We start from the raw sequence: 27892 nt of genomic DNA, 5'->3' as shown, positions 1-27892 counted from the left end.
CCAGTAAATTGAACCTATATATAGGACGTTCCACAATATAGTGATTTCCTCAGTGATACTTAACAAAGACCATTAACCCTCTGGCGGCCGCGGTTTTATTCACAATTGAATCACTTACAGATTTATCTATTTTTGTCCTAGACGTCCAATATTCAATTCCATTTTCTGAGCAATGGTTTCTAATTGTTTCTATAATTCCTCTGTCAACATTGCTTGAAATTGTTCTAAAACACTAGCCTCCATATCGATATGAGTTAAAAGCAACTATTTCAAAGCACAAAAATATAAATGTCTCAGTTTGATACGAAAATAAGAAACATGCACTTAAAACATGAAACACAAAGAATTTTGATATTACGACCATTAGCAACCAATCCTTGTTTTATTCACAGCTCAGATTACACTTTGCGAAGTGCTTCAATATAAAGTAACCACAGATATAAACTAGTACCATATAGAAAACATTGTCTGTTATTCATAAATGCATATTGAGGCGGAATATGCGGAATTTGCCCGTTTTCATCTCGTAAGTCGTAGATCACTTGCTCACTGGTATAGCGTAAAGAAACCTCCTAAGCATAATCCACTCTCCATTTTTAGCGTAAAATTTCAATCTGTTCTTTTACTCGTAGGGTCTTCATTCTAGTGAGAGTAACGTAAGAAAAAATAAAAAGTTTTCTAAATGAGTTACATGTCTGGCTAACTGCTGACACATAAAATTTAATATCAATCGATTCAGCCATTTCTGGAGCTAATACCAGATTAGGTTGGTGTTGAATTTTTTGTACTGAAGTATAGTATGCAGATTGTTCGTCTTCTCTCTCTTGAATGTTTATTTCCGAAAACACTGCTGCAGGCGACACTTTTTTAAAAGTAAAAAAGGCTAGTGTGCCAACTGTCCTTTCTCTAACAAGAGAGACCACTCAGATTATAATATTTGAAGTACAGTTTTAATCCTGTTCCCGTCTTTATGATACCCATTTGAATGAACGTAACGCAATAAAATGCCACATACATGAACACGCTCCACATATTGTGAGCGTGTGGCCCCCCTCACTCCCATTTCCTCTTAATTTTTCCAGTTGTTTCTACCTGAATTTGAATGAGGCTCTATGCACTGTACGTTGACGCATACAGTGTTATGGTTTTATCTTTGTCAATGAGTTGGCCGTAATGTGAGTGGTGACTTGAACTTCTTGTTTGTCGGACAAAGGAATGTGATGTGGTCGTGACTTTATAAAAAAAATAGTCCAATTGAATCTAAAGTAATCGAAGAATATTTTGACTATTTTTAATATTTTAATCGTCGTATTTTAATGAAGAACACATTTAATAATTTTCGATATATATATATATTCCTTGTAAGAAAACACTTCTTATAGATATTCTTAAAATATTTTCTCTGTCATGACTAGCGCAATCTTACAGACACTGAAAGAAGAAGACGCGGTGTGCTGAATAGTGCACAGCGAAATTTCACTATCACGGAATTAGAGGCGTATGCAATTGTTACAGCTATACGTAAATGAGGACATTTATTTTATGGACATCACGTGAAAGTTTATACAGACCATAACTCATTAGTGTTTTTGAATAAAATTCGCCATTGGAACTCTCCTTTGGCTCGGTGGAGTCTCGAACTACAGGGATTTAACTTAGAAATAAAGCTCATTTCGGGGAGTGAAAATGTTTTCAGTGATGCATTGTCAAGGATAGTTTTGGCCCCTCCTAGTGAAATTTTGGACATCAGCAATTTGGAAGTCCTCTAATCATTTTTCAGAAACCTCACACCAGGAGAGTTAACCGAAAAACAAAAAGAATATCCTGAGTACAGTAAAATTATAAAATTTTTAGAAAAACCAAACGACCCTTATACAAAGATGCAAAATAGAGATGTAGAGAAAATCTACAAATTGGAAAACAGGATTTTGTTGTATAAGAACTTTCATTTCCCTAACAGCTGGAGAATTTGCATTCCACCATCTTTAGTAAATCTGGTAATTGAAGAAATGAATAACAACCGTGGACATTTCGGATGTGAAAGAACTGTAAGTTTTATCAGCGAAATTTGTTATTGGAAATCTATGCGACGAGACGTGATGAACTATACTAACGATTGTCTCGAGTGTAAACGAACTAAAGTTGATACTCGACCCCCAGCTAGATCTCTAGAAACCATACAGGTGAAAGGCCCTAGGAGATTGATTTCAATTGATATCATCGGACCTCTTGTGCTATCTCCTTCAAAATGTAAATTTATACTTTCAGTCTTGGATGTTTTTACTCGCTACCTTGTTGTTTATCCGATCCGGAACGCTACTACGAAGTGTGTAGCTAAATGTTTGGAATCATTGTACTTTGTGCACTTAGGAATACCTTCAGCTATATTAGCGGACAATGGTAGTTGTTTTATTTCTAAAAACTTCAAACAAAAAATGGAAGAATATGGTGTTAAAATATTTTATTCCACGCCGTACCATCCAGCCTCGAACGCGGTCGAGAGAATCCATCGGGAGACGAACAGGTTGTTCAGACTATTTTGTAAAGATGATCATGGTTCCTGGGAGAAATTTATACCGCAAGTTGTGTTATTGAATTATTCGATATCAAGTAGTCTTGGCGCGAGTCCAGCTAGTTTACATTTGAACATTCATGCTGAAAAACCCATCTTCGAACATTTTGGCATTTTTACAAATGATACAAGTGAAAATGACAATGAAAGTTGGGATAATAAATTGGTAATGGCAGATTTCAAAAGAAAAGAAGTGATCCGAAAGCGAAATGAGAGGTACAATTCTCAACAGGAAAGTAAACACAAAATACAGGTGAATGATCTGGTTTCCTTGAAACAGACAAACTTAAGTTCTGCAACTGACAAGAAAATCTCAAAATTCTTTAATGTGTTCAAAGGACCTTATCTTTGTGTTAATAAACCATCAAATTCAGAAAAGGTGTTCGAATTGTTAGATCCTTTAACTGGTAAATCAATTGGATCGCATTCAGTAGACCGACTGAAGGTGTGGAAACCTACGAAACAAACTCGTAAAATTTAATTAGATTTAGCTGTGAAACATAATTCTGAGAAATACCATGAAGTGATTTCAAGCGAATTTAAAAATTCAGATTTAGAAATTAGTGTTGAAACTGTTCTTTGCAACGCATTAACCACAACACCAGTGTGTTTATCTCAAAAGGTTCAATCAAGAAGTAATAACCAACGAATACACAAAATTTTGGGAAAATTGTTGGAAGTTGATAAATATTTGAATTTTCTGTACTGTAAAAATTTGTGTTCATCCGATGTGTTGGAATTAGCATTGGTAAATTTACAAAACCCTTATGTGTTATTGAATGAGAGAGTTCAAGGAATGTAGAAAAAAAAATTTTTTTTCATACGATATAAGCAGGCATCTGTGATCAGCTATGCGACTTCCAGATGTCCGTTGATGTTTTCTTTTCCAAAGTAATGGAAAAATTAGCAAAAATATATGCCAAGTCATTGAGATGAGGTTCTCCCCTATATATTTTGTGTAATGTTTCTTTAACGCTCGGAGTAAGCAATTTTGGTAAGTCCCATTCTTTATTATTTTAAATTTTTAACCTTGTGTTCTATGTTTCGGCCTCATCTCGGGGTGGAAAACAAATAATTCATTGTGGGTAGGTATCTTTGAAATTTAGCCAGGCAGACCTTGTCGAGTGGTCAGAAAGAATCATAACTGAATTATTACTATGTAAAAATTTAGCTGTCAATCTTAAAGGCGCCGATAAATTTTATTAAATCTCGAAAAAAACGTATGTTATTCAATATTGTGTGAAAATAAAGTTTTAGTGTGTAATATGTTTTGCAAAAAAGTATTTACTAATGAGAGAATTTATGTCATATATTCGTGTTATCGTATTATTGCATTATGTTTGAAAAATTACTTATAAGTTGATATAGTGTCGTTTAAATGTCGTATTTTGAATGTTTGTATAATGAAAATATTACATTATTAAAAGTTATTTTGAAAATTAGCCATAAGTAAGTACATATACGTATAAAAATAGTTATCTTTGCATTTTATATTTTATTCTGTTTAAAATATTGAAAATTTCATATGTTTAGTATAATAAGGATATTTAGTGTAAGATGTAACAACACGAGTCAGATACTTACAAAGAAAGAAAAAAAGGAAAGGTTAAAATTTTACGATTTATGTAATGGTATAAGAAATATATTATGTGATGTGAATAAATAGAATATGAAAACTACATATATACGATATAAAATGGAAATATAATAGATAATCAACATGTTATTCCATTTGTATTGAAACATTGTGCTATGAACAACAATATAATCTTATACTTGCACAAATAAAAACATTTAAAGTGAATAGCCCATAAAAGTAAAATAGCCCATCTACGTTTGTGTAAAGTATTAGTGAACCATCGTAAATCAAATATTAATAGTGCAAGAATGAAGAGGAGTAATAACCGGAAAAATAAATTTACGAAGAGGAAAATTCCAAGTTTCCAGGATTCTGATAATCTTCAAAGAAGATCATCGTCCCTTCCGCGCGCCATTTGTGAGCGTGTGGTCCTCCTCACTCCCATTTCATCTTAATTTTTCCAGTTGTTTCTACCTGAATTGGAATGAGGCTCTATGCACTGTACGTTGGCGCATACTGTGTTATGGTTTTATCTTTGTCAATGAGTTGGCCGTACTGTGAGTGGTGATTTGAACTTCTTGTTCGTCGGGCAAAGGAATGTGATGTGGTCGTGACTTTATAAAAAAAATAGTACAATTAAATCTAAAGCAATAGAAGAATATTTTGAGTATTTTTAATATTTTAATCATCGTATTTTAATGAAGAATACATTTAATACTTTCCGATATGTATATATATTCCTTGTAAGAAAACACTTCTTATAGATATTCTTAAAATATTTTCTCTGTCATGACTAGCGCAATCTTACAGACGCTGAAAGAAGAAGGCGCGGTGTGATTGGCGTGGATTGCAATATGGACTGTCTTGCAAATGTTGTGTGCATCGAAAATCAAAAATTTCTTTAATCATCTTTAAAGGTGTAGTGGAGAAAGTTGTGTGAAAAAGGGATTATGATCAAAATAATAGTTTAAGCATTAAATTTTCATAGAGTGAATGAACGTATGTAAAAGAAACGCATTATTTTCGAAGTGACGAACGACCACGACTTTTGAACAAAGGATAGATGCAGTTATACATTCGACTATTCGCAAAGTTACACAGAAGCGACCGAGATAGAGCCTAAAATACGACCATTGAAGAGGAAACATGAATTTATAAGGAACTCCTTAACTCGGAATAATTATATGCCCCCCTCCCTTTTTCTCTCTTAAAATCTCCAAAATTAAAGTGTTGTGTGAATTAGTGTTCAGTGAGCAACGTGCGTAAAATGATCATCTCTCTTATCACGCAATAAGCCGGCTTCTTCGTCGTCATATCATATATTTTTGAGTTAATCTGTTAAAATTCTTTTTTTATTTTTTTATTCTCCTATTAACTAATATATGGGCTTATATTTCGTACGCTAAAATAATGAACGGAAAGAATTGAAATACAAAAGCATCAAAAGGTATAAATAAAGTCAATATTAATAAAATACAGAAGTAAGTATGTATGTGATATGTATATTATTTTGTGCTTGAATAAAACCAATTTCGTGTACATTTTTGTTTTCAGTTGTTATCCATGTTCCTCGCATCAATCACTACAGGTACAGTAAGAATTCAGTACTCCCTAATACAGATCTTGAGTGGACTCCAAGTAGGCGTGTCACTGAAGGTGGGTACTCGCGTATTCCAGCTTGGTTCGGATTCATCTCAAGTTGCGAGCAGGTCCAGTTCCTCGTACGAATTCTAACCACTAAAACCACCATTAGTAAGGCGTACCGGACAAGATACGAACCCAGAAGGCCATAAGTATGTCTTCCCAAATAGGGGTAGGCAGGAATCGAACCCCACCAAGTTATATGAATGACCTTCCCGAACAGAAACACGAACCAATCGTGTTATAATATTAAATATTTATTTCAAACAGTTCAGCTCCCTGTATTTTAGAATGTGATGCATAACATATTTCTTCACTTTTTCGGTACTCAGAGTGTAGTATTTATCTTCGCATGCCCTTTTTACTTTTAGCGTAAAAAACAATAATGAAGAATGTTTCGCGATGGTAATAACACACGAGAGGCATTGTTTGCAAAAATTCTGTAAAAGCAAAATTCCAAACCTAGTAGGCTATATATTTCGATTTTTGCGATTAGCATTAGAGCAGGTTATGATAAATTCTATGTTGAGAGCACAAACATAGGAGCACTAGCAATAATCAGAAAGTAACGAAGGTGCAAGTGGTTGACCATATTACCTTACCATATATTCTTATCCTTTAATGGATAACTAATTATTTCACTCATCGAATAGCGATAACGTGATTTGAAGTGAAACACTTCCACGTCAGTTCCTCAGAGAGCGTAAATGAGGGGCCAAAATTTAGAGTACGTAAAGAATAGAAGAAACGGATAATTTTAGTTTGTTATCTACGGACATAGTTGTATATTTCATATTGTATCACATAGTAACAAATGTGTTTCCCCTCACTTTTTACGGATAAGACAAATCCAATTTATATCCTTTGTGTTGAGAAGCGGAAAAATAGTTATTACCAACCACAAGTTTGATAATATTTCAACAATAAGGATTGGAAATATTTTCCTAACTTGTATCGGATTTTTACCCTTTACTTGCAACTATTCTACAACAAACATTCCGGAATAAATAACTTATTTCTTTTCATTTTTAGTAGTTAAGTTTAACAAATAAGGAGTTTGTGCTTTAAACAATTTAGAAATTTGTAAGAATATCCCTAGCTTGAAACTACAAAGAAAGTTTCAATTCGTTCTATTTTAAGCCCTTTCGAATTCGAATATTTGTTTACGCTGCTCTAAGCCTATCGTAGAAGTATGCATATTTGACATCCTGCTATTCCTGGTAGAAGAGGCAAGTAACTCGTGAGTATTTTTTTTATGAAGAAGGAAGTATTAATGTAAGTGCTGACAAACAATGAAAGAAATTTTGGTCGTAGTATTAAACTTGTTTCAAACTTCGTGATCAGAACGGCTCCTACTCTGCGGGTGGTATAAATTGACACCGTTTCATTTCTTTTAGGCGAGTGAAATGAATTGAGATCTTATTTGAGAATATAAAGGAATGTAAGAATATCCCGGGTACAAACCATGAAACATTTCCCAACCATTCTATTTGAAACATGTTTGGAACTTTAAGAGCAATTGCCAGTTACTTTGCTTCTAGCTGGAGAGAATGTAATCTGAGATAACGTCTTTCTTATTAGTTGAGTGAAATCAATTTTGTTACTCTGCTTTTAGATTTTAGACATAAGTGAGAATGGCCATAGATACAAGTTCCGCAGGATTTTGTATTTTTTATTTAAGAACAGATTTAGGATAGAAGACTAAGAATAGATTTATCAATACAAAAAAACTATGCAAAGTATCTTTTCTTGACAAAATAGTATCTTAATATATTTAAAAAAATGTGCCCGACGGTTTCTTCCTTTTGGGTTCCCTTTAAAGGGGGTGGTTATTATGACTACAAATCGATTTCTAAGTAACGTTAGTTTCAATTTCTGTTATGTGGCAGCAGCATTTTAACAAATAATGTTCTCGTTGTACTTCTAGAAAGGGTATTTTATAAGCGACTTTTCGTTCTTCTATATAGAACTCCTGTAGATCATCATTATTAATTAAGTTCATTTCAGACCGATGTTAAGTCAAATTTCTTTGTGGGTTACTGAGATGTACGCATAAAATGCCAGCCAAGTGTTATTTATTTATTTATAAATTAGCCCTGTAAAGTCAACATTAAGAATATTATCTTAAATACGAATTTATTAAGTACATCCAGATTTTCGAACAAAATTTCTTACTAGGATAGAAAACTGTACTGTCTAAGCTACATTTCACTCCTGAATGTAGGTTTACATTAGTAGAGCACGATGATGGCTGAATCCAAGTTTTTATAAGACAAAGATTTAAACTGCTTTAAGAAAAATTATATTCCACTTTTATTATATTTCTTACACGGGGGAATATATTCTATGATCCGATCGAAAGTGCAGGAACGTGAGAGTACAACGAACCAAGACAGACGAAAAGGTTATGGAGCTAATGGTTTATAGTTTACTTGTGTATCAGTTTTCTGGTGTATTTTGTGTTTCCACGTATTTTTCCCTTTCTTTAATTTGCACTTTTCTCAATTTTTAAGACACTATTTTGGATTGAATTCCACCAAGATATGAGTTTTCTATCATTTTGTCAGTACTTGTGTGAATTGATAGCTTTTCCCATAGTTCATACTGCCTTTTTGGACAGGTCCTTTTTTTTGTGCATTTGAAGCTGTAAACGCGGAGTTATTCCATACAAAATCAGGAAGTTCACGAATGAAGCCTTAAAAATTAAAGTTAGATTTTCATTTCAAATGAAATTGACGTTTGTTCGAGTAGAACTGGCTGATGACTCAAAGCTCATAGAATACAGGCTTGGGTGTCGTTTCTAAGCTTATGAATTACCCTTCACAACAATTTCCATTATCAAACCAGATTTCTTTAATTTGTACTATTGTTTTCTTTTAAGATTATAGCCTGCATTCTCCGTTTTTTGTAGGCTACTTACAGTCTTATTTACGACAATTGTCTCATGCCTTTTTCTTCCTTGTAATTGTCTATTTTCGTTGCCACTCTTTTCTCGTTGGATATAACTCAGTAGGTTACGATTATGCATTTTAAATATTGCATCGTCTTTGAAGTTTAAACTCAATCCCTTTCTCCTTCGTTTAGTTCTGTTTTTTAAGATATTTTCTGAATTTAAAAACTACTCTATAGCAAATACCTTACAAAAATGGAAATCCTTAAAGAGCAGGGAGTCAGTCAAGAAGCTACTTTCTCTTCTTTGTATTCAGTTAAATATGATGTTACTATTTGGGTGAATCCTTCGCGATTAATTCTCATCAGTATTGTCATAAAATCGATAGGATAAAGCGCGAGTAAAATGGAATTGAAACAAGAAGAAACTGCTGGCAATCAACAGGGATATCATCTAAAAGTTTGTTCTTGGCTTTCTTTTCATTTATCCGAGTATCATTTTTTATGGTTTGTTTCTCTTTTCTATTTGGTCTATTGCCAAACAATATCTGGAATTACAAACATGTATTATAACGAACATTAACAAAACGGAAGTGATGTTCGCCTGTTTCAGGTTATTTCGAGAGAAATTAATTTTGTTTATAACAAGTTTTCGGCTTCGTTTGTAAATATTTATAATTTGTGCTAAAGTAACGTATGATTTTTCTCTTGTTTTCGTTGTTCTTTCTTCTCGCGATATTCTTTACTATATATTAGGCTAAGTTCTTAAATTAATTTTCTATTTTACCACTTGATGTTATCCCATGCCTCTGGATTAGTCTGGCCTCTGGATTTTTCTAATATCAATAGTGTTCTTATATCTACCAGAGTCATAATGAGAAGCTGTCAGGGGTGTAGACTTAAAATCATTAATAAGGCGCACTGAATGTAAAATACAGACGTTATAACATATGCGTATTTTTTATTTAACTTGCTGATAAACAGTTGTATGTGGAGTATTATTACAAACTATCCTCGCACACCGTTTAAACGCTCAAAATTGTAAGTTTCAAAACCACATAATGTTATTCCACTCAATAATACATCTACATCAAACACAAGGTGAACACCTTAGAGGGCAAGAAAAGTGACTTTTGAAGTAGATAAATTTATCTAGGAAATTGACACTCCATAGTGAAATACAGATGGTGATCAGAAAAATGGAAACACCTGAACGAAATTGCAACTTACCAGATTAATATGGTGTCGGGCCACCTTTCGCCTTCAGAACAGCGTTGATGCGACGTGGGATGGAGGCATAGAGGTCGTGAATGGTAGCAAGTGGAATTTTACACCATTCCTCGTGCAGGGCATCGGCCAGTTCTGTGAGAGAGGATGGAGGTGGAAATCGTCGCCGGAATCTTGTTTCCAAGACGGACCACAGATGTTCAATTATGTTGAAATCTGGTGATTGGGCGGGCCAGGGAAGGTGTTGAACGTCATCCCGATGTTCCTCAAACCACTCTGCAACAACTCCAACTGTGTGAATGGGTGCCTTATCATCCTGGAAGATGGCGTCATTGTCCGGGAACAACATCTGGACCATAGGATGCAAGTGGTCTCCAGAATTGCGACATAATCGTTGGCAGTGATTCTTCCGCTAAGTTTGACCATAGGCCCACAGCATCACCAAGCCGCCGAAATGTTTCCCAGTTGGGCGGAGACACTGCAGATCATAAGCTTCTTTGGGTGTTCTCCACACATAAACACGGCCCGTGGTTGGGAATAGGGTGAAGAATGACTCGTGCGACCATATCACACGTTTCCAGTCCTCAACGGTCCAAGCTGCATGGTCGCGGCACCATTTGCGGCGTGTGAAAGCGTTATGGTCCCTGATGAGCGGTTTGGCACGTGCAACACGACCCCTTAAGTTCATGTCATGTATTTCGCGGCGGACTGTGATTGTCGAAACAGGGGGGGGGGGTGCTGGTTGAGTTCCTCCACCACTTGCTCCGCAGTGGCACGACGGTTCTGGGTGACAATGCGCTTTAATACCCGGCGTGACCTCTCAATCATGATTTTATTCCGCTTCCCCGATGTGGTTTTCCCGAGTGTTGTCGACACTGTCCTACGGGACACACCTAACATAGTGGCCACTGCCGTCACACTCACTCCAAATAACCGCGCACCAACAATTTGCCCTCTTTGAAAATCTGATAGGTGTCCCATTTTACACTACCTCCGTCTGAGGCAGCCACTGGACACTGCTGTTCCACTGCGCCTGACGTAGTATGGAGACCGACCTAACACACCACCACCAGCGGTCCGGCGCTGCACGTGCCACATCACTGCCAACCAATACATCTGACGTGCTGCCAACAACAGTTTTTTTCATTTTTCTTATCATCATCTGTATATAAGCTGGGAGGATAACCACGACACAATTCACTCATTGGTAGACCCTCGAGTTGAGTGTGATGAGGTTTTCGAAGTTTGCATATTGTGATCCGCAGAGTGGTTTTCCGATTATAAATAAAACTTATTGGAAACATCATGTATAACTTGGATCCCTTTTATTATGGGGACCTCAATTGAGCTGTCTGAAACAGTGAACACAGTGAAAACAGTGAACTAAATGCATTTTCAAACTATCAGCAACCAGGTTAAACTTTGTAGTTTTTCATAATTTGTGATAAATTATCACTTATTGGAAAGAGTGGTGGATAAACTCACATGAAAAGGTGATGTAAAAATGTGGCAATGTACAATTTTTGTGGTATTTGACATCCAGGGTTTCCAATTTTACACATACTTGTTGACAGCTCGAAAATGGAGTTATGATAGTTCACTTTGGTTTCAGACAGCTTAATTACTATTGATGCACTGTCAATAATTATATATATATATATGAAGTGGCAGTGCATTATATATATATAGCATTTAACTTTTATTACTTTGATCTGTTTTCATGACAAGAAGGAAGGACATCCTTACCTTATATCAGAAATTTTTCAATTCTGCATTATCATGACATAATTTATTATTTAAGACATCTTTATTCACTTTATTTAGTATATCCTTTCATACTGCATTAACATAAACGATTGAAGGTTGTCTTTCCCGTGGTTTGCTCTCAATCCTTATTTTATAATATTGAGTTTCAAGAAAAGCATATTTACAACTTCCTTTCTGCATGTGTAAGAGGGATAGTAAGGAGGAACTTGTACATTTTAAAGAGGTATGTATAACATAAGGCATACATGTGATATTCATATATAATTTTAAACGCACACGTAAGGATGGACTTGCAAGTTTACTTTGATTTCCTACATCCCTGGTTCAATATCGCTTTAACATGCTTCCTCTTCATACTCACTACTTATATATTCAATATCACATTCACTCACAACATCTCCTTGCGATGTCTTGGACTAAATATCAGCATAAAATTTTAGTTCTTCGATAGTTTTCCCTTCATCTATGCCACAGATTTTGTTCATTGCATTTGAGGGTAGTACGTCTTTTAAATTAGAAATCCGCCTGGGATCGAAACACACAAAGTCGTGGTAAAGGTTTTCGTGTAAGAAGAAGAAAAAACATATAGAATATATGTTGATTTCAGATAAATAGTCTCTGTTTGTGGTTACAGTAATAAAATAAAATTTTTGTTTCGGTTTGCTATGGCAACTGGTATTTAATTATGGAGACTACATAATAAAAAGTAGTTGTAGTCAATGTGATGTGTCTAGTTTGAAATTTATGCAATCACTAGTTATTACAAATATACGTATAAATTGAGGGTGCCTGAAAGTAGTAACTTATCTTAGTATTCGAACTGGGCTAATGTGACGAAAAATACATTAAATTTAATTATAACGTTACAATCGAACGAATACATTCTATGGTTTGATCACAGCAAAACGCATGCCTCCTGCTGGTTTCTTCGGAACCTACCCCTCTCCAACTCCCTACTACCCGTACAACCTCCCGTTTACGCGACACCCAATCTGCTACGCTCCTTGTGGATTACAAGGACATTCTTTTTGTTAACCAGTGTTACCTTATTGTCAACACCTGGTGTGAAGTGCCACCTAAATTCCGCGTGGTCAACAACTCAGTTTCAGAAGTAGAGCGCACTATCGGATGCAACATATATATTATGAATTTGGTATCTAAGTACTATGAGAATCGTCAAAGTAATTTAAATGATATTTTTATTACTTGTTTATGGGAATGAAGAATTTGTTAAACCATTAATTTTTAGGTCTTCTCGGGCTAGCAGCCAGGTGAATACTGTTATATCTTGCAACGTTTCGAGGGCTGACATCGTCCTCATCTTCAGGCGAATATGATTGTGCAATGGAGTGTATGGAATATATATACTCATGTATGTACGATTGGACTCTTCTGATTGGTGGTTGAAATGGCAGCTTCTGATTGGTGCTTGAGATGGCGGGATATGATTGGTGTCCATGTTTTACTCAGTTGGAATCCTGTGTCTCTGTTAAGGTTCGTTTTTTCTTGTATGATTGCAACGGCTTCTTTTATCCTCCTGTCCCAAACTCTTGAGCATTTTGCTATTATTTCGGCATCTGTGAACAAAATCTTATGTTGCTGTTTGATGCTATGTTCAGCCAATCCGGATTTTTCTGGTTGGTTTAGTCTGATGTAACTGTTGTGTTCTTTGCATCTGGCTTCAATGGTTCGTCCTGTTTGTCCAATATATGACTTACCACATTCACATGGAATGCGGTAAACTCCAGGAGTTCGGAGGCCCAGGTCGTCTTTGGTAGATCGTATTAAGTTTTTTATTTTTGCTGGAGGCTTGTGTATTGTCCTGATGTTGTACCTGGCAAATAGTCTGCTGAGCTTTCCAGCAGTGTTCCCGGTGTATGGGAGGCAAATTGTGTTTTTCCGTTCTTCATTCACAGTTTCTTCTGCACTTTTGTCCTTGTTGTCACTATCCTTCGTTCTGGTCCTTTTCAGGGCCATATTTATATCTCGCATTAAGTATCCATTCTGTAGCATGGCGCTGCGAAGATGATTAACTTCCTCTATTAAACAATCTTTGTCGGAAATGGAAAATGCTCTATGTGCTAAAATGTTGAGAACTCCAAGCCGTTGAGCTTTGTGATGGAAACTGTCTGCGTTCAGATATAAATCTGTATGTGTTGGTTTCCTGTATACCCTATGGCCTAGGCTGCCATCCGGTCTTCTGTATATCATGATGTCAAGAAATGGTAGACGTCCATCTTGTTCAACTTCCATTGTAAATTTAATATTCGGATGCTGGTTATTAAGATGCTGCAGGAATTCCTGTAAGGAGCTGCGTTCATGTGGCCAGATGGTGAAGGTGTCATCAACATACCTATAGAAATGTGTGGGTGCCAGTGGATGCAAGTTCTTCCTATACCGTGGTCAGTACTATGAGCAAACAGACGGCGTCGCCATGGGCTCTCCACTATCACCTGCAGTAGCCAATTTTTATATGGAGCACTTTGAACATGAAGCACTGAAGAAAGCACCACTGGCACCCACACATATCTATAGGTATGTTGATGACACCTTCACCATCTGGCCACATGGACGCAGCTCCTTACAGGAATTCCTGCAGCATCTTAATAACCAGCATCCGAATATTAAATTCACAATGGAAGTTGAACAAGATGGACGTCTACCATTTCTTGACATCATGATATACAGAAGAACGGATGGCAGCCTAGGCCATAGGGTATACAGGAAACCAACACATACAGATTTATATCTGAACGCAAACAGTTTCCATCACAAAGCTCAACGGCTTGGAGTTCTCAACACTTTAGCACATAGAGCATTTTCCATCTCCGACAAAGATTGTTTAATAGAGGAAGTTAACCATCTTCGCAGCGCCATGCTACAAAATGGATACTCAATGCGAGATATAAATATGGCCCTGAAAAGGAATAGAACGAAGGACAGTGACAACAAGGACAAAAGTGCAGAAGAAACTGTAAATGAAGAACGGAAAAACACAATTTGCCTCCCATACACCGGGAACACTTCTGGAAAGCTCAGCAGACTATTTGCCAGGTACAACATCAGGACAATACACAAGCCTCCAGCAAAAATAAAAAACTTAATATGATCAACCAAAGACGACCTGGACCTCCGAACTCCTGGAGTTTACCGCATTCCATGTGAATGTGGTAAGTCATATATTGGACAAACAGGACGAACCATTGAAGCCAGATGCAAAGAACACAACAGTTACATCAGACTAAACCAACCAGAAAAATCCGGATTGGCTGAACATAGCATCAAACAGCAACATAAGATTTTGTTCACAGATGCCGAAATAATAGCAAAATGCTCAAGAGTTTGGGACAGGAGGATAAAAGAAGCCGTTGCAATCATACAAGAAAAAACGAACCTTAACAGAGACACAGGATTCCAACTGAGTAAAACATGGACACCAATCATATCCCGCCATCTCAAGCACCAATCAGAAGCCGCCATTTCAACCACCAATCAGAAGAGTCCAATCGTACATACATGAGTATATATATTTCATACACTCCATTGCACAATCATATTCGCCTGAAGATGAGGACGATGTCAGCCCTCGAAACGTCGCAAGATATAACAGTATTCACCTGGCTGCTAGCCCGAGAAGACCTGTTCACAATACGTCGCCAGGAAAGCTTCAATAGACACATTAATTTCTATTTTAACTGAGGGTGACGCGAAAAGTCACGAAATATCAAAACGAAGTATGCGAGGTGGCAATAATACCATCACATGCCAGCACATGATTTGGGTACTACTTTCCTAGTGTAATCATTAGCAAAACGAATTCACACCTGCGGAACTATTTCCAAATAAGCAAACGGAGTGAAATTAATAGTATATACCAAGTCAGGAAAGTCCAGAGGATTAGTAAAATGTATTCGCATTAATAGTAATTGTATTTAAGCGCAGATCTCAACGTTAACAAACTTAAAACCAGAAACGTAATGAAACGACATAATGATCTTACATTTCTCCCGACACTATTTGTTTTCACCTTGAATTTACCATGAAACCATTGCCTTCAGCAATCTTACAAACACACAAATCTTAAAAGATAAGGTTGGTAAATACTCTTTCCATCTCTTATACGGTACAGCTTCTATACAGTATTCATACAGTATACGGCACAACTTGTACACAGTATTGATCTTAACTTCTTTCTCCATAACTAAACGCAGCGAAATGATAGCTATTCCATAATAAGTTACTAGGTTTGGAAACACACCTGCTCGAATCACAGGTAGCGTATTGAGTTATCAATATTGCCAGAAGGCCATTTTATAACTTTTACGTTTGTAAAGAAAAGTTTAATCGAATATTTCTGATTCAGGCCTACACATCCGGGATAACTATGCTACCAACTTGAAATGTACAAAATATAGCTAGAGGACCAAATATTTAAACATGTACAAATTTTACCCTGAAATCTAAATTGAAAAGTTGAATATAATAAAAATTCAAGGATAGAGTAGTCACATAGATAGATTATTTGATCTCTGTGGGTTCAAACTTCAGAAAAACGATCATATGGCATTTCATATATTTGACCCAAAAACCGTTGCTTGTAGGAAGCGAAAACCGTTGGCCGCTAAGTCAGTGCGACGCTGATTTCTTCTGGCGTTTGGTCTACCATGCAGTGACATGTTTAATCATATTCCGTATTTAATCTTCTAGTATAAGAATTATAGGAACCATCACCTATAAACATTTCCATCGTTTCTTTGTTTAAATCTCTTTTCCCTTTCCTAATTTTAAGGTCGGTATATATTATTCCAATTTGTCCTTTTATAATTATTTTTTACCGTGATATGCATTTTCTTTTGATGATTGCGTTTAGCTACATAATAGGAATTGTTCCAAGATTTCTTAAACGTTTACTTATTTCTTTTTAATCCAATTTTTTATTACTTGTCTTAGTCAGCTAACCACTAACATTTAAGGAGATTGGCGTTCTAAGAAATAGTAGCTCCTTCCTTCAGTTGAATCCTTTCAGTTTATGTCTGATAGCTGGACATCGTACATGGCAACACGCATGCCCCGAAATATGACATGCTAGTATATTTCTCCAATTGGAGCAAGAAAGAATGAATATTTCGCCATCACTTAGAGACGCACTAGATAGATTTGATAAACTACATTCACGTTGAATTCTAAGAGAGGAAAATAAATACAAACAAAATTAATATAATAATATGCATCATGCTGAGACAGAGAAAGCATGACGGGAATGACTTTTCTTAGTTTCGTTATGTAATGTTTTGTCAGCGTAAATAAATCTTCGAAAATAATATTTACAAGCTCTCGCATGAACACGCGTTCAAGTATCGGCTGGTACAAGCTATATTTTACTTTCAAAACACATTATTTTGTTAATAATAATTTGTTTTCTGCTTTTCTTGTAGATATCTTAAATTTTATTGGCCAGTGCTTAGTGGAGGCTAGTGTTGGTGAAATATCATTACACTTCTATTTCCTTTTTTTACTTCGTGGGTTATTTCTGTGGCCATAAAATCGTGGTTTATGTCGTTGTTAGAACCTTGTAAATATAACCGTAACGTTCATAATGATTTTCGCTGTTTTTCCAAAAGTTTACACATCCTTTCTCTCTCTCACTTGTGTGTTGCGTTCATCCCAGCTTTGCTACGGCAAATCACGATTTCTTCCGTACATACGTTGTGTTATAAACCGAAGCTAGATAGAACGGTAGACAAAACAAAGATACCGTAAAAATGGAAAAGTGAGCAAATGATCAAATTAACCTTAGATATTAACAAACTAAAATTATCTTCTGGTGGAAATCATAAAACGTGTTTAAACTGTACAGAAAATGTGATAATACTGAATGTAATTTACACAAATTAAAAGAACATCAAAAAGTTACAAATGAAAAAGTAGCTTTTACTGTATATATTTTCGGCCGTGTTAACTTTTTTTATTTCACCTTTTATCTTATTTTATTTTCTTTTAATACTGTACTGTGTGGCACAATTGATAAATTAAGATTTCACTTAATCACAATAATCTTCGACCGGCCAACTCCTTCAGAGGTGTTGCAGTTAATAGGATCTCAGGCGTTCCACGTCGTATTATCCCAAGGGTCGGCTGGAGTCCTCTGCAGATAGTAATAAGCGATCGTTCAAGCAGGCACAATTACTCCTTCCGTTTCAATGATATGGAGCCAGAATTTGTCACAAAACTGAGATTACAAACGAATGTTAGGGTGCTAACACATATGTACTAGTCACTTCACCGCTGATTTCTGCACAATATTTGAAAAAATTATTTTACACGGAGGCGTATGAAAATATCGTACAACCACTGATGATAAACAAACAAAAAATTGGATCTCACGTATGCAAACGGCGATTTAGCTTGCGAAGCTCAATCCGTACAATTGGAGCACTCATAAGAGTATAACATGAGTTTACTTTAGAACAATGCACTCCACTGTTTAATCCTAACAATCGTTTCTAATCTCAGTTTTGTGTGACAAACCCGAAAATAAAATAAAAAGATATTTCGAAAATACCGAAAATAATAAAAGATAAAAGGGGAAATAAAACAAGTTAAAACGGCCGAAAATATATACAATAAAAGCTACTTTATCATTTGTAACCTTTTGATGTTCTTTAATTTGTCTGAATTATATTTGGTATTATCATATTTTGTGTAAAGTTCAAACAGCTTTTGTGATTTGCACATCATAATTTTAGTTTGTTAATACCTGAGCTTAATTTGATCATTTGTTCACTTTTCAATTTTTACGGTATCTATGTTTTGTCTACCGTTCTCCCCAGCTTCGGTTTATGACACAATGTAGGTACGAAAGAAATCGTGATTTGCCGTAGCAAAGTTGGGATAAAAGCAATAAACAAGTGACAGAGAGAGAGAGAAAGATGTGTAAACTTTTGGGAAAAAAGCGAAAATCTATATGAACTTTCCGAATATATTTACAAAATTCTAACAACGACAGGAAACAGGATTTCATGGCCACTGGAATAATCCACGCAGTTAAAAGAAAGAAATAGAAGTGTAAAGATATTTCACCAACACTAACCTCCACTAACCACTGGCCAATAAAATTTAAGATATCTACAAGAAATGCAGAAAACATATTATTATTAACAAAATAATGTGTTTTGAGAGCAAAATATAGCTTGTATCAGCCGATACTTGAACGCGGTTTATTTAAAAAAATAACACGACCTAGTTCCGACGTATTCATGCGAGAGGTTGCGAATATTATTTTCGAAGTTTTATTTACGCTGCCCGAACATTACATAACAAAGCTAAGAAATGTCATTCCCGCATGCATTATTGGTGAGTACACCTCCTTCAAGAGGTACAACTGGCTTCGTAGATTTATGAAATCAACATTCTAATTATCCTTAAAGAGCTAGTGTGAATATAGTAAATTAGGGAAACCAATCTTTAAATCGTCGATTCCATCCTGTTCACCCCAACCATAGATAGGTGGGCAACATGGAAATTTTGAAACTCTTCTCTACCGTGGGAGATCAGTTTTAAAACTTGATAACGTCTCTTCTTCGTAAGTGTCTATATATTGTATCCTTGGTATTCTTCTTCCTGGTATTTCTATTGCATTTCCCGCTATCAGCATGGTGATCACATCGGAGTGCCGAATAAGATGGCAAACCATAGTGTTTCTTCTTTTTCCTATTATTTTCATGATCTGTTGTTCTTCATTAGCAACCCTTAGTGCTTGTTCATTTCTTTTTCTTTCGGTCCATGATATACGCAACATTGTGCGCCAAGACCACATTCAAAGTGCTTCTAGCTTAGATATTTTAGCTTTTCTCAATGGAAATCCTCGATTGATCCTACATATATTTAGACTTAACAGTAACTTCTGAAGATAGTGGATTAAATTTGCCTGACCTTGATCTAGAAATGCAATTTTTTTTGGGACCAGATGTTATCCCATAAACATTTATAAACTGTAAATAAACCAAAAATTGAAATGGAACCGGGGGCAATATATGGCAGTGTGGAGTTTTATGGCTGATTTGAATGCAGACTTTCTATTCTTAAAAGTTGAAATTTCGTTGTTGTGTCCATGCTTTCTGTCTTAGCATGATGCATATTGTTATATTCATTTTGCTTGCATTAATTTTCATACCTTAGAATTCAAAGTGAATGTAGTTTATCAAATCTATCTAGTGCGTCTCTAAGTCATGGCGAAATATTCACTCTTTCTTGCTCCAATTGGAGAAATATACTGGCATGTCATATTTCGGGGCATACGTGTTGCCATGTTCGGTGTCCAGCTATCAGACATAAACTGAAAGAATTAAACTGGAGGAAGGAGCTAATATTTCTTAGAACGCCAGTCCCCTTAAATGTTAGTGGTTAGCTGACATGGAAAAGTGATAAAAAATTGGATTAAAGGGAAATAAGTGAACATTTAAGAAATATTTGGATATGCAGCAAAAAGCAATCATCAACAGAAAATGCATATCATGGTAAAAATTAACCAAGAGATGACAAATTGAAAAAAATATACCGACTAATAAAATTAAAAAAGGGAATTAAACAAAGAGACTTTGAAAAGGTTCACAGGTCAGGGTTCCTGTAATTCTTATACTAGAAGATTAAATACCTAATGTGATTTAACATGTTACTGCATGGTAGACCAAAAGTCGGAAGAAATCACCGTCGGACTAACTTAGCGGTCAACGGTTTGCGCTTCCCACAAGCAACGGCTTTTGGGTCAAATATAGTGAAATACCATATGATCGTTTTTCTGAAGTTTGAATCCACAGAGATCAAATAATCAATCTATTTGACTACCATATCTTTGAGTTGTATTATATTCAACTTTTCAATTTGGATTACAGGGCAAAATTTGTACATGTTTAAATATTTGGTCCTCTAGCTATATTTTGTACATTTCAAGTTGGTAGCATTGTTATCCTGGATGTGTAAGCCTGAACCAGAAATATTCGATTTAACTTTTTTATAAAAACGAAAAAGTTATAAAATGTTCTAAAATGGCATTCTGGTAATTTTGATGACTCACTACGGTACCTGTGTGTCGAGCAGGTGTTTCCAAACCTAGTAACTTATTATGAAATAGTTATCATTTCGCTGCATATTACTTATTTACAATTTTGAGCGTTTAAACGGTCTGCGAGGATAGTTTGTAATAATACTGCATATGCAACTGTTGATAAGCCTGTTTAATAAAAAATACGCATATGAAATAACGTCCCTATGTTACAGTCAGTGCGCCTTATTTATGATTTTATGTCTACGCCCCTCACAGCTTCCCATTATGACCCTGGTAGAAACGAGAACAATATAGTTATTAGAAAAAGCTAATTGAGATGCATGGGATAACATCAAATGGTAAGATAGGAAATTAATTTCAGAACTTAGCTCAATATATGGTAAAGAATATCGGGAGAAGATAAAAAGAAGGAAAGCAAGAAAAAATCATACATTCCTTCAGCACAAATTATAAATCTTTATAAACGAAGACGAAAACTTGTTATAAACAAAATTATCTTCTCTCGAAATAACGTGGAACAGGTGAACATCACTTCCGTTTTGTTAATGTTCGTTATAATACATGTTTGTAATTCCAGATGTTGTTTGGCAATAGACAAAATGGAAAAGAGATATTCGAAAGAATGAAAAGAAAGCCAAGAAGAAACTTTAAGATGATATCCTTGTTGATTGCCAGCTGTTTCTTCTTGTTTTAATTCCATTTTACTTGCGCTTTATCTTATCGATTTTAGGACAATACTGATTGGAATTAATCGCGAAGGATTCATCCAAATAGTAACATTATATTTAACTGAAGACAAAGAAGAGAGAGTAGTTTTTTGATTCACTCCCAGCTCTTTTAGGATCTCCATTTTTGTAAAATGTATTCTATTAGAGTAATTTTTAAAGTCAGAAAATATCTTAACCCTTAACAGGGAAAGTTATTTTTGTTCGCTTACAAGAAATGCGTGTCTCTGGGACACGGACATGTATAAAGTAAGATCTTTTTTAAAAAACGTATGTGTAATGTAGAATAATGAAACTTTATATTTTGTACTTCGAGCAAAATTAGATAAACAAGAATTACATATATTAATTCGGTTTTATTGGAATATAAATTCGGAAAATATTTCAATATCTAAATAAAAATAGAATATAAATTTAAAAACTGAAAAATTTTAAATTAGTATAATTCTACATATTACTACCCCGCAAATATGCTATTTGTCCACATGTAGCTGCCCTGTTCAAATGTTCTATTTGTCCAAAAGCTTGGAAACGTTTAACGAACATGTTAGCTTTAAATAGAGGTCGTCCCAAAGTGTCTTGAAAATGGTGAATACATGTCTTCGTTGCCTGATTTACAAATAGAATACAATATTAGGAGAGCAATAAAGGCTTTATTTTCAGATAGGTCAGTAGATCTGTAGTTTGACTTTGCTCTAATTTACTTCAAATTTGTTTCGATTTTCTTCCAACTTTATATTGAAATCTCCTGAATTATATCATCATTACATAAGTAAGACAGGATTTTTTTCCCAGACTTCTTACATGGGTGACTATGCCAGGAATCCCTCTGACTATGTTTTGATGAGTACCCTTCGGTTTCTTAGAGGTTCATTTCAATTCCAAACAAACTTGTTTTTACCTCTGTATCTAAGGCCTTCGTTATCACATGAAACTTCACTAGGGCTGCTCAGATTGACAGTTCTGTTACTACTTGAGCTCACACCTGGCACTGTATCAGAATTGGTATCGTCCTCACTTTCAGTAGGTAATTCTTGATTTGAGGAAAAAATTAGGCGTCTCAGTCAGAATCTACTGAAGACAATAATATAAATTACTTCTGTACTTTCAACATTTTTGGAATTTTCCCCGTGAAATAAGGATCTGCTGTACTTACAGTTTCATTCTTAAATTTCTTTCTCGAGGTACTAGGTCTATATTTTGCAAATACATAAAATCTCACACAAACAAAGTAGTATGTTTCAAGAGCTCAATAGCTTCTATTTCATGGTAAATAAAAGTAAACCACAAAAATTTTTGAAAGCAAAACTCTCTTCAGGAAATGTGTGTCCCATAATCACGCAAAAATATAAACAATAATGGAAATGTGTGCCTCTTTCTAAAATCATCGATAAATGTTCACTCAGACATTACGCCAACAATGGACTACTGCGACACACATACAACTAAATAATTGGAAGGTACTGAGAGAACCGATACATTGAGTGAATCAGTGTTGCCAATGTAATACAAAGAAAAAACATAGGTGTCTGACATACACATATTTCCTCTTAAGGGTTAAAAAGCAGAAGGAAACGAAGGAGAATAAAAGATTGAGTTTAAAATTCAGGGACAATGCAAAATTTAAAATGCATTTTCGTAAACTACTGAGTTATAACTAACCAGAAAAAAAAACAAAGGAAATAGACACTTACAAGGATGAAAAAGCATTACGCAAGTGCCCGAGATAAAGATGTAAATAGTCAACAAAAAACGGAGAATGCAAGCTAAAATCTCAAAAGAAAACAATAATACAAATTAAAGAAATCCAGGTTTGTTAATGGAAATTCTTGTAAAGGATGATGCACAAGCTTAGAAACGACACCCAAGCCTGTATCCTATGAGCTTTGAGCCATCAGCAAGTGCAAATCAAACAAACGTCAATTTCATTTGAAACATAAAATCTAACTTTAATTTTTAAGGCTTCACTCGTGAACTTCCTGATTTTATATGGAATAGCTCAGCGTTTACAACTTTAAGAGCAAAAATATAGACCTGTCCAAAAAGGCAGTATGAACTATGGGAAAACTATCAATTCACACAAGTACTGAAAAAATGATAGAAAACTCATATCTTGGTGGAATTTAGTCTAAAATGGTGTGAAAAAATCTTAAAAATTGAGAAAAATGGAAATTAAAGAAAGGAAAAATACGTGGAAACACAAAATATATCAGAAAACTGATACACAAGTAAACTATAAACCATTAGCTCCATAACCTTTTCGTCTGTCTTGGTTAGTTTTACTCTCACGTTCCTGCAGTTTCGATTGGATCATAGAATATATTCCCCCGTGTAAGAAATATAATAAAGTGGAAAATAATTTTTCTTAAAGCAATTTAAATCTTTGTCTCACAAAAACTTGGACTCAACCATCATTGTGCTTTCCTAATGTAAACCTACATTCAAGAATGAAATGCAGCTTAGACGATATAGTTTTCTATCATACTAAGAAATTTTGTTCGAAAGGGGGGATGTACTTAATAATATCGTATTAATGATATTCTTAATCTGGACTCTAAACAGGCTAATTTATAAATAAATAAATAACGCTTCCCTAGTATTTTATGAGTATATCTCAGTAACCCACAATGAAATTTGATTTAACATCGTTCTGAAATGAATTTAAATAATAATGATGATCTGTACAGAAGTTCTACATTTCTATGTAGAAGAAGGAAAAGTCGTTTATAAAATACCATTTTCAACAGTACAACGAGAATATCATCTGATAAAATGCTGCTGCCCCATAACAAAAATTGAAACTAACGTTACTTAGAAATCGACTTGTAGTCATAATGAACACCCCCCTTTAAAGGGAACCCAAAAAGAAGAAACCGACGTCGGGCACATTTTTAAAACATATTAAGGTTCTGCTTTGTCAAAAGAGATACTTTGCATAGTTATTTTGTATTGATAAATCTATTCTTAATCTTCTATTCCAAAACTGTTCTTAAATAAGAAAACACAAAACCCTGCGGGACTTGTATCTATGGCCATTCTCACTCTATCTAAAATCTAAAAGCAGAGTAACAAAATTTATTTAACTCACCTAATAAGAAAGACGTTATCTCAAATTACATTCACTGCAGTTAGAAGCAAAATAACTGGCAATAGCTGTTAAAGTTTGGAAGATGTTAAAAATAGAATGGTTGGGAAATTTTTCATGCTTTGTACCTGAGATATTCTTACTTTCCTTTATATATTCAAATAAGATCTCAATTTATTTCACTCGGCTAAAAGAAATGAAACGTTCTCAAATTATACCATCCGCAGAGTAGGAGCCGTTCTCATCACGAAGTTTGAAACAACTTTAAAGCAACGATCAAAATGTCTTTCATTGTTTGTCAGTACAAACATTAATACTTCCTTCTTGATTAAAAAACAAAACTCGCGAGCTACTTGCCACTTCTACTAGGAATACCTAGATGTCAAATACATACATCAACGATAGGCTCAGAGCAGCGAAAAAAAAAATCGAATCGGAAAGCGCTTGAAATAGAACGAATTCAAACTTTCTTTGTATTCGCCACCTAGATGAGTTCTTATAAATTTCTAAATTGTAAAAAGCACAAATCCAAATTTGTTAAACTTAACTACTAAAAATGAAAGAACTAAGTTATTTATTCAGTAAAGTTGGTTGTAGAATAGTTACCACGATCGTCGCCATGAAACCAAAATTCAATTACCCACTCACCGCATTCCACACATACAAGCAGACAGAATATGTGGCGCCACAGTAACATAGTACCATATGACTGTACAGACACCCAGTGAGAAAACTATGAACTACCACCAATCTGTTTACAGTTCAGGGTTTTACTAACGGATGACTGAATCTCTTTTCATATTTTGTAGGAAGTAATGCCCAATGTGCAAAGTAACCCCGTGTTACGGTAGCTAGTTACCACTGTAAGCGAAACGAAATATCAACATTCAATGTGGCAAATCATGACACAAAACTAGAAAAACCTTTGGGAAGGAAGGAATTCATATAACTAAGGAATTACGTCCCTAATATATTGCGTTAGTTTGGAACACAAATATACAAGCAAAGAAAGCATTTCAAGATGTTACCTATAAAATACTTAGGAACGTACAAGAACACATTCAACACGTAAGACATGTAAGTTTATCCTAAATACAGAATTTTGCGCTATCCTCGTTTACCAACATTCTGCGTAATGCTCTAATCTGCATAGCAATCTTATTTTTACCGGCCATCTAGCACATGCTGGTTAGCGTTGTCTGTACAATAATTCACACATCATGTACGTTCACTAAGCCCCTACAGTGATTATACATTGAGAAATTTAGGTTCATACTCTAGAAATGATTCCTGGGAATGTAAAAAGTCGACTTCCTTGAAAGAAATGAGTGCAGCTATGAAATGATTTGATGTATGGACCTCTACAATTAACGAACATCCATTGATGGTTAAAATATTCTTTCTCTTGTATTTTACTAATGTCTTTCGAAGCCCTCCGGAAAAATGAGGCTAGACACATTTGAGCTAAATTCTAAGTAAAAACACAAACGTCCATAGTTCTTGTTCCAATATAATACATTCCACGTTTAAATTTGCAAAATATTAGGATATATACCATTCTCACGATTTGTTATTTTACATAAGTCTCTATATAAATAAAACAATATTGTCGAGCACCCATATTTTAAATATGTGCAACAATTAGTGAGAAGTGTGTGATCAATAATAAAGAAATAATTAGTTTATCAAGATCTAAACTACATAAGATTTGTATTAGTCGTATCGATCTTATTTTTATTAGGTATACAGCTTATCTACCTGTGTCTTCCAATTTCCTAATTGTAGGTTACTAACTTACGTTCGAGATATCTCACATATCTAAATATTTCTCGTGAAGTATTGCTTTTAGCCAACAAACTATTCGAACGCATGTAACCGTATTATCAATCTGAGCCAATTAGTATATGAAAAATTGAACATTACCTTTCTGGGCGAAGTGAATTTAAACTTTTTGTTGTTAATTGTTGGAAGTTATTAGAGTACGACGCGCAAGTCCCCTGAACCACTATTTTTCTAGGCGTTTCTATATTCCTTTCAAATTCAGGATCATCTTCTACTGCTAATTCTGATTTCACCCTATCAACGTTTAGTTTCACATCCAAAGAACACATAGCTGTATCATTGTCCATTGTTTCCTCTCCTTCCGTTGTGGATAATATTAACTCTTTCTTGTTAGTCATCAGTTCGTATGTCCACCCTTTCCCTTCGAGTGGATCTTCCTGAGGTAAGTCATAAGGAATTTCTTCTTTGCACATCAATTCCAACTTAACAGACGCCTCACCAGCCATTGCGAATTGAAATATAATAAGAATATAACACTGTTCTTATACTTCCCTTATATTTTATGTTGCCAGTCTTAATGAAATGATTTACAAGAACGTTCACAAAAGCAACTTTATATTTAAAATCATCTTCTGCAGATCCTTATTTCCTTAGCCACGATCGCTCTCTAGGCAATTGTTTGTTTGTTTGTAGCAGCCGGAAAAATGAAAAGGAACCCGGATGTTTACATCTTTAGTTCATACTTCATTCAAGTGAGATCTTTTGTCGCTAGTGTAGCTCACTCTCACATACCGCTGTTCTCGTCTTTCAGAAGTTATCCATCCATCTTTATCGTTTTAGCGGGAATAGCAAATCCTGTATTTCTGTATGCCATTGCGGTTTGACTGACTGTCGATCTCCCGTTACGTATACCGGTACTAATTTTATTTAATACACGTGCTATTATTGCTTCAAATGCTACTTTTGATTGTGACTTGTGCCGCGACTTAAGATAGTTAGTGCGAACAATTTAATATTTTAACACAATTTTTTCACTTGAGAACAATAACTGGTTGTGGCTTTTGTGTGTATGTGTAAGCGTCTCGTGGAATAAGACGTTGATTTTCGGTACCATTTGATAACAGTCACTACCATCACTCACGCACCTACTGTAACTATTGGAGACAAACTTAGAGATCTCTTGCCCCAAACACTACACATTTCCCCCCACACAACCCAGGGCTGATCTTAAGCAGCACGTGCGCTGTCTTTCTCTTCAATGTTGCCGTACTTCCGTAACCTTTCATAAACAACAAAATTCAGCATTATAAAAAAAAATGAATGGTAGATAAAAGAAAGGGACAATAGAGGGAAGTAGCAACGTTGATTTTCAGGTAACGGGGTCATAAATCTCTAACAAATATCTCAAAGAACAGAAGGGAAAGTTTTGAGGACTTTCCAGATTCCATGATAAAAGCATCTTTAACTGTTTCTGCTAGTATTCCAGGTCAGACAAACACTACCCTTGTAAGGTGACCATAATTCCAGTATGATACGCCAGGTGGCAGCACCGAACCGAAAA

The 27892-nt window shown here is 35.1% G+C and overlaps 1 protein-coding gene across 1 annotated transcript in view; it reads right to left on the bottom strand.

Annotated features, from left to right (window-relative positions):
• Nucleotides 1-27042, bottom strand: part of LOC145690945 (uncharacterized) — a 51980-nt gene extending 24938 nt beyond the window's left edge. The window contains exon 1 of the mRNA XM_081766405.1: nt 26473-27042. Within this exon, the coding sequence (XP_081622531.1) occupies nt 26473-26837 (365 nt within the window). The 5' untranslated portion in view covers nt 26838-27042. The remainder of the gene's footprint in view (nt 1-26472) is intronic.
• Nucleotides 27043-27892: the final 850 nt, after the last annotated feature.

This window comes from Thermobia domestica, chromosome 7 (genome assembly GCF_964235325.1).
Source record: "Thermobia domestica chromosome 7, izTheDome1.hap1.1, whole genome shotgun sequence".
In the NCBI taxonomy this organism is placed as follows: Eukaryota; Metazoa; Arthropoda; class Insecta; order Zygentoma; family Lepismatidae; genus Thermobia; species Thermobia domestica.
Note: the sequence above shows the minus strand (reverse complement) of the source record. Positions and strands in the feature narration are given on the sequence as shown.